The following is a 9,257-nucleotide window of genomic DNA, read 5'->3' on the forward strand; positions in this document are numbered from 1 at the left end:
TTTTAGTCTAAAATGACAAAATTGCAATAATAAATGCACACAATAATTTCTGAATTTACAATATGTTCAATTATCAAATCAAATGAAAACACAAGTTCTATATTTTTTTCTCAAGAAAATCAAATCTAAAATAGGCCACAGGTAACTCAACATTGATGTCAGACCACAGGTCACTGAACACAGATCTGTCTACTCAATAGCATTACACGTTCTCTCTGAAACCAGGCCATGATATTATGGAAAATATTGATTACACTATTTTAGTAATAAATTGTGTTTTTTTTTTTGAAGGACAATCCAATGTTACACCGCACTACTAAAGAGCAATTTTTGTAATGTACTTTCAATAACTTACAAATATGAAGTTCATGTATTTTAGGATATTTGAATGTTAATAATTACTGTCATATATTTATATACATTTGTACTTATAAAATGGGAGATAACTCTTACCATCTACATTCATAAATACTGGATCCTCCTCCTCAGATTTGTCCATCTCTAGTGAAGGTTTTCTACTGCTCCAACTTTCTATAAATTTATCACTAAATTCATTTAAACTTTCTATAACTATTTCATTTTCTATTGTCTGTTTACTGTTATTATTGTCTACTAAATGGTTGCTAAGGAACACGTCAGAACCCTTTATGGACTTCCAACTTAATGCTTCTTTGTCAAAGGGACTAATCTTAAATGGATAGTGGACTTCTGGCTCTTCTCCTTCGGATAAATTACTTTTCTTTCTCTCCTCTGAAAAATACAAAATATTATCAAATTTCTTATACCTAATTATTTGAAATAATTTTAAAATCAATATATTTATTAAAGAGTTGTCACTGAAATTTTCTTTGTAGAAAATACTGTTTGTTTTAAAACTTTCAAACACAGAAAATCTATTGTTGCAACTCGAATTTACCCATGGTGATAGCATATTGGTTCATTGTTTTGAATTAGTATTGCATCCTATAATCCTATTTGACAGAGTGATCTTAACAATAACCAAAGCACTTACACCTTGACCAACTTTAACTTATCAATAACAAAGTGTAACTTTTGTCTTCCTTTAATGTTTACTCTGGGACCTACAGTTCATAGCAGACAATGTCACACTTATTGTACAATATACACAATAACAATAAATGTGTTTTTGACCTCACAATTTTCATTATCCAAATGAGAAAAACTTAACATCCTTTGCTGACCGCAAAAATAGAAGTCCCTTTCCAAAGTTTACAAATATGACTTTGACAGTAATCTTTTTATCCGTTCTATTGTTTTTAATCTTCTGATCAGTGACTTTAACAAAGGTAAGAAGGATAACTCTGCCAAAAAGTCACTCGTTATAAATACTGTTATCCAATAATCTGATTCATTTATACTTAAGGTTATTTTAAAGCTAGAAAGTTGTTTCACAAATCATAATTCACCTCAAGAAAAATGTCAACATTGTGTATTCTTATTATACTCATACAACAAGATTGGAAGTAAAAACAGTAATGTCATGTGATTAGTTATGGTACAAATCTCTTAATTTCACAGTCAAAATCACCTGATTGTATAATGTAAAACAAGTCATTTAAATTATGTGGTGTTGTGGAAATGTTCCTAAGAGCCCTTTTTATTTCTGTAAGCTTAAGCAGCCAAGTGCTGTAGAAAGTAGTTGAAGTCTTTCTCTACAAGTCAGGTTTGACATTCAGTTTTAGCCAATGCTGACAGAGAATCACTCTTCCTTTGTTAATTTTAAGTGATAGTCATTTTGTCAGTGGTATGTCAGTAACTCCAAGAACCTGTCAATCACTGGTTATGTCAATTGTATGTCAGTAACTCAATGAGCCTTTCAATCACTGGTTTTGTCAGTGGTATGTCAGTAACTCAATGAACCTGTCAATCACTGGTTTTGTTTGTGGTATGTCAGTAACTCAATGCACCTGTCAATCACTGGTTATGTCAGTGGTATGTCAGTAACTCAATGCACCTGTCAATCACTGGTTTTGTCTGTGGTATGTCAGTAACTCAATGCACCAGTCAATCACTGGTTATGACAGTGGTATGTCAGTAACTCAATGAACCTGTCAATCACTGGTTTTGTCTGTGGTATGTCAGTAACTCCATGAACCTTTAAATCACTGGTTTTGTCAGTAGTATGTCAGTAACTCAATGAACCTGTCAATCACTGGTTTTGTCTGTGGTATGTCAGTAACTCAATTAACCTGTCAATCACTGGTTATGTCAGCTGTATGTCAGTAACTCAATGAACCTTTCAATCACTGGTTTTGTCAGTGGTGTGTCAGTAACTCAATGAACCTGTCAATCACTGGTTATGTCAGCTGTATGTCAGTAACTCAATGAACCTGTCAATCACTGGTTTTGTCAGTGGTATGTCAGTAACTCAATGAACTTGTCAATCACTGGTTTTGTCAGTGGTATGTCAGTAACTCAATGAAGGCTATTGTTCACTGGGTTTTTTCAGTGGTATGTCAATTACTTGTTTAACGGTATTGTTTGTCAAAGTTCATAAATTAATATTGTGTTCTCCTCCCAAAATAAGCAAAGTCCCCCCAGCAAACATATATGATTGAATGAATATTCACAATGAGATGTTAAAAGTGTGACGAGAGATGAGGAATAAATGTTAATGAGACAGCAACCAAACAATACAAATAAGACATAAAAGTTTACCTTTTCTCTGTTCATACAGCTGATGGAAAGGGTCAGGATCTTTTGTTGCCTTTTTATGTTTTGTTCCTAATCTCTGAAGAAAAAGATAACTATTAAAAGAATGTAAAATAATGAGAGGCAAATTGTCTATTGTTGATACCCATGCATTATCTTATCATAAGGAGTTGTTCAATATTGGAATAGTTGAAAAGTTATCTTTATTTCAAGATATGACTAAATTTGTATTAATTTTATTCAAGAATTACATAAAAAAGTGAGGAGTATGATACTCTCAAGTACTTTTCTATGTTCCAGGGCCTCAAATTCCACAGAAATATCTGAAACAAATCAACAGTTAACCTTGATCTGTGGCTTCATATGATGTCACTTTATACCAAATATCTAATCAAATGATTCAGGCATTTCAGAAAATAATCAGGATTTTACAGCAGTTTTCTATATCCTAAGCCTACAACTTCAACAAAATTTGCTCAGCCTGAATAAAATTTGAAACTTATCTGTAACTTCTGATGATGATCACTAATTATATAGGAGAGACAAAAATGTGGATTGGCGCTGCAACATAAGGAAAAATTGTCAACAAGTTTCCAATTAACGTACCTTATTTAGTTCATCTGTATCGTTTTTGATCCGTCGAATCTCGTCCTGTAGTTTTTGTTCTCCTAATATAACTTTCACCGTTTCTTGTCTTACTTTTTCATGTTCTTTTTTCAATCTAAAATATCATTCAATACTTTTATTTACAAATGTTGCATGACAAATGCTTTTTTTTTCTACGAATGCAAGAATTTGATATTTTCTTCAGTCAACTTTAAACACCTTGTTTTCAAATTATTACATATTTAGATTTTTCAATGTTGTTTGAAATTCAAAACTTGCATGCAATTTGTATATAATGATGATGAGCCTTTCAATAGTACAAATAAATTTTAACTCAATTAAAAGTCATTCATAACTCATTAGAAACTACTGTAAGTTCATGCCTCTAAAAGGTGATTATTGAGGTAAATGTTGGAGAATCTCTTTATATATCTATCTCTTTTCATATTAAGGGTGTACTTAGGTGAAATTTAAAATATCAAGAATTTAAAATTGATACTTTAAGTCGAAAGAGCATTAGTTAAGGAACAAAATTAGCTAGAAATATTGATAGGTAATGGGGCTCCTTTTCAAGATATTAAGGTCTTTAAAGATGGCTGGAAAAAGCGGATTCAGGCTTTTACCTTATATTCGTATAGGTATAATTTGGGTCTCAATTCGAAAGAAGAAAAATCTAGAATCTGCTTAAATTTTTGTAAATAACCTTTTATGAACTATTGAAGTCAAACATGAAAAGAAAACTTGGTGCTATGGGGCAAAATATTTTACCCCGTATCATAGAAAAAAATCCAAGGAGTACAAAAATCTGACACAAATTAGAAAACCTCACCTTAGTTCATGTACATCCTTAACAATGAATTTCTTACTTCTCTAGACAATCAAACAAACCAAAAATATAACAAAATACAGCCTTAAGAATGGGACATGTTCTACAGCAGCATAGTTTACCTGGAGACAATTTCCTCAAGTTTGTCAATATCTTCAGTGTTCCTCGAGTTCAAATTCAATATTTCATCTGCCGTGAGAGGACAATTCCCTGAGTTCTGTAGTAAGCCACACTGTAAATACATGAACATGCAAGTTAAATAGGTACACGATATTAGGCTATGTTTTAATAAAAGCACATCACAAAATAAACATCCTAGAAAGATTGAATGGTTTGAGTTGAAAACTGTAGGAATTGATATCACAAAATGGTAACCATCTATTGTAAAAGATAGTGAAACCGACTCAGTTTCACCATCTGACAAATAAGCTAAATCTAAATTATCTAAATATTTACTAAAAGTGACATGTAAATGATCACCGTATGTACACATATTCTGGAAAGTTTTTAAAATACACTGTGTTGAAACTATGGAAGGAGTTACATTTTATCCACACTCGCATGCTACCTCCACCAGACCACTTTCCAAATTGACTGATTTCCTCATCATGCAACCAGGACAGCAATTTTAACTTCCATTATAAGTTTTACATTTAAATTCTACAGAAACTTACCAATTCTTTTTCTATATTCACTTTTTCTTTCAATAAATCAAGTCTCTTTTTTTCTTGTAAGTTCTGATTTTTCCTCTTTTCCTATAAAAAAATAATTTATAAGTATAAGTTTATAGTTCCATCCTTCAGCAGAAAACCTTAGTAATGGCATTAAATACCAACATTCTGCATAAAATTCTGATGCATGGACAGTTTCTACTACTATAATCAATAGTTTTAATGTTTGAAGTGTTAATTTTATATCTATTTGGTTTTTTTTAAATGTTAAATCAATACTTACAAAAAAGAAAAGTAAAATTGCACCACAAAAACATTCAGCATATTCAATAGTAATTAAAATTACCTATTAGAATTCCTATTGTCAACATCTAAATCAAACTGGATTCTATCTCCACATATTTCAGTTTATTTACATGTTATTGGGATTAAATAACCAAAAACAAATAATTTAAAATTGTTTCAAGTTTGCGGGTGTCGGGTGTTTATCATTTTACAGTCATGCAAATTAGTAATTACAACTGGTTATGAATGGCTTTTTATGTTTCTCTTTACAATTCACTAATATGTCAGGTACTAATAACAAGACTTGGATACTATTCATGTTTACAAGTGGACATATTTCAAATTTTCGATAAGATCTTATTTATGACTGAAATATTAAAATTTCATGTCATAATGTTAGCCAGGGTGGAATAACAGATATTCAGTTTTTGAGAGCTGTGCAAAGGTCATAAAGTTTAAACATCAAACACAAGGTCAACAATAACTAGTCTAGTTATTTAGGTAAGTAAGACCATAGACAATGGAGAAAACTTATTGGTCAAAAATATTGTATTTTAACTAATTTCATAATTTTTATAACTAATTCAGAACAATATTTAAACTAGAGGCTCTACATAGCCAGTGTGGCTCACCTCCCATATCTCAGAGAATAGAATTCATGACAAATATCTGTTTTGATGATTCTTAGTTTTTGCTCAAAACACAAAAGAGAATAAAACAAGAATGTGTCCCAGATGCCCCATCCACACAATCATTTTCTATGTTCAGTGGACCGTGAAAATGGGTTAAAATCTCTAATTTGGCATTACAATTAGAAAGATCATATCATAGGGAACATGTTTACTAAGTTTAAAAACTACCTCCACCAAAAACTTTAACCAAAACTTTAACTGAAACTGGACGAACGGACGGAAAGAAGAACAGACGAACAGACAGAAGGATGCACAGACCAGAAAACATAATGCCCATAAATGGGGCATAACAATCCTCATTTAAGTGCATTCATTCCTATAACGAGTGACAGTCAACTAACTATATTGGGGAAAAAATTACTTGTAAGTAGATCTTGTCTTCCTATTTCTTTTATGATTTAAAGTGTCTATCTAATATAATTTCATCATATATGGCAAAACACAAAAAATTGGTAAAAACCATCATTAAAGGGCAATAACTCTAATAAGGAGTCAACTGACAATGTTGACCATGCATATTTATTTGTAGAACTTATCTTGCTCATCATTTTTTGCAATTTTAAGTTTCTCTCTATCTATTATTATAATAGTTTTTTTAGTGTAAAAGTTAACTTCAAAGACAACAATGAACGTCAAATGATGTGAAAAGCTAACTTGGTGAGCTAAAAATCAGACGAATGACATGATAATACTCAAATAATTTCAATTTACAAAATTAGGCAAGATAGATTATATTAACAGATAGAAGTTAATAAAACATATACATTTTGCTCGTTTCAGTGAAACAATTTTAACTCTTAGTAAAAATCCTTGAAGACATTTACACTATTTTGATGTCCTATAGTAAATACAAACCTTCAATGACATAAGCCTCTGCTTGTGTTGTTCATATTGGCTGACCCTAAAAAAAACAAAATATTTACAATCAGCTAATGATGGTTTTGACTTTTGTCCCAATTGGTCGACAAGAAAATAAGATCAAGTATACATGATTGTGACAGATAATTTTTGTACTTGAATTTATAAGATATCCAAGTATTATGCAATACAAACAATATGTCTTTAACAAAATACAAGGACAGTCAACATAACACAGAAAGCTTTAAAATTTACCAAACTGTACAAAAGGGTATAAAATAATGTTGTTCCAAAGATGTGTAAATTTGTAAATAAATCAGAATCATTCATAAACATTCGTGCAAATAAGTGAAGCACAAAATAGTAGTCTATTGTTCATAACAACTCCATTTCTAAAGGGTTCAGCCAAGGCAATGTTTAATATTATTAACAAAAGATATGACCATGTGGAATTTAAAAATACAAACAATTACGGACAATGATTATCTATTGGTCCAATTAGATTGTGAACGTAAACAAAAAAAAGAATTTTAAGATGACAAACCCTATCAACAATAAGAACTGTTTTAAATTAAGACCAAATTTCTGCAGCTTTTCAAAATCTTGACAGATATGTGGTTATGTAAATAAAGTGATAATAATCAATCTATCAAAAACCTGAAAGATTTGTGGTTAAAGTGATTGTATTGAATCTAGTCCATTTCCACAGAATATCATTTTACATGGTATTGTTTCAAGTTAAAAGAAAACTATAACATGAAGCTTCTTTATACACCCTTGACAAAGACAACACAATGCACTCCTTGCATTTGTCTAAAACTAATTTCTATAAATCATAAGAACATAAAAAATATCAATGACATAAAAGATGTCACTGTTTTTGAATGAAAAATGAAGCAAAGTGTTGTACTTACTTGACCATACAATAAACTATCCATACACTATATGCCTCCCTAACCTGGATTTTACAATTCAACAAATATGTGCAGAACTTCAACAATTTTAATGACAGACAGATTCTGTGATCCTTTTTAAATCAAAACAGCCTAATCTATTATAAGATACTTATATTTTACTAAATAAAACTATTATTTGGCCACATTCCAGCCATAGTAAGGGGAAATCTGGACACCTAGTGCTGATCACACAGCGTGAGTAGCCAAATCAGATAGAGAGCTTGACATTCGTTAAATGGTCATCAACATGCAATTCAATAGAATTCATATAAAACTACTAGAATTCATCCAGAATTCATATTATAAAACTATCAATAAATTGTTATTAGATATGAAATTTTGTATCATTTTGCAATTTGTCAGCTTTTAAAGCGTTCAATGAAAGGTTAAATTCATGACCATTGTTGGTCGAACTTTTTGTTCATTCATTCATACTTTTATTATAGAAAGTTATCAGTATAACTACAGAAGCATATCTGTGGCAATAGATAGCATAATGTTATGAAGTGCTATCTGATTTCTTTAATTCTACATTTATTTTTCATCAAAACAGCTGATTTTAGCCCTGTGTTTTGGTCTGATATTACTTTAATAAGACATTTTTTACTCAAAAGTAATCATAACTTTCCTATTTTTGACTGATCCTCTGTATATCATTGTAAAACCAGGTACATTCAACAACTCAAACACATTCCACAAAACAATAAATTTTAGACAGAAGACAAGTAAATAATCGATTGATCTTATTGATTTATAGTTGAATGTACACCTGAAAACTTTCTTTATCTAACTAAAGTATTGACCACTTAATACAGGGGATATGATAACATACAATTCATTTACTAGAAAAATTAAAGTCTGGCAGAGGGAACTTAAACTGTCACTTCTGAAGATTCTAAGTCTAATGCCTAATTTTGTAAATGGAGAAAAGACCAAGTTTGGAAACTTATAAATTTTAGAAGAAACTTATATGAATAAATTTTTCAATGAATCCCAAACTTTTAAATAAACTAGAGGTTTCTATCAAACAAATCTAGCATTAGGAGATATGCTATACTAATGTTAATTGCTACATTTTTTAAAACAATACGAAAAAAATTAATTTGTATGAAGCACATGTCATATTAAGACCACAACATGATTTTCACTAGATGTTGTTGGACATCACATTACTAAACCCATAGGCAGATCCAGGAGGCCCTGTGGGCATGGGCCCCCCTTTTGTTGGAAAAATTTGGTTGCTTATATGGGGAATCACTAAAGCATGACTGGATGCCCCCCTTAGTTCCTACAACCCCCTTATAGAAATTTCTGGACGCGCCACTGGAATCATTACCTTCAACATTAACAATTTCTTAATCATACAAATGTACATATGTCCATAATACAGAGACATTATTGGATAATACAATACAAGAAACAAAATATCACTAATAACTAAAATTCTAGGTAAGAAGCAAAGATCAAATACAAAGTATTTCCTGATGCCACACATCATACTATAGAGGTCAAAGCCAGTAATTGTCAAACACTTGTTAAGACCAATCCACTTCTTGTATACATACCTGGATTTTCTAGCTTGCAGTGAAATAGGAGAAATCTTGTCTGGATGGCAGATGAAAGGGTTCACACTCCCATCTAGTTCATTTCCTGAAGAAAAAAGAATTATACATGCAGTAAGAGAAAAATA

At 30.9% G+C, this 9,257-nt stretch overlaps 1 protein-coding gene across 1 annotated transcript in view; it reads right to left on the reverse strand.

Moving 5' to 3' along the window:
* LOC139507709 (myosin-7-like) overlaps positions 1 to 9,214 on the reverse strand; it is a 28,836-nt gene extending 19,622 nt beyond the window's left edge. Inside the window, exons 1-7 of the mRNA XM_071295856.1 lie at positions 9,133 to 9,214; positions 6,609 to 6,654; positions 4,780 to 4,860; positions 4,228 to 4,337; positions 3,280 to 3,394; positions 2,680 to 2,752; positions 454 to 750 (exon numbers count right to left, since the gene is read on the reverse strand). Coding sequence (XP_071151957.1) covers positions 454 to 750; positions 2,680 to 2,752; positions 3,280 to 3,394; positions 4,228 to 4,337; positions 4,780 to 4,860; positions 6,609 to 6,620 — 688 coding nt within the window. The 5' untranslated portion in view covers positions 6,621 to 6,654; positions 9,133 to 9,214. The remainder of the gene's footprint in view (positions 1 to 453; positions 751 to 2,679; positions 2,753 to 3,279; positions 3,395 to 4,227; positions 4,338 to 4,779; positions 4,861 to 6,608; positions 6,655 to 9,132) is intronic.
* Between the last annotated feature and the right edge of the window lie 43 nt (positions 9,215 to 9,257).

This window comes from Mytilus edulis, unplaced genomic scaffold, assembly GCF_963676685.1.
Source record: "Mytilus edulis unplaced genomic scaffold, xbMytEdul2.2 SCAFFOLD_790, whole genome shotgun sequence".
NCBI lineage: Eukaryota > Metazoa > Mollusca > Bivalvia > Mytilida > Mytilidae > Mytilus > Mytilus edulis.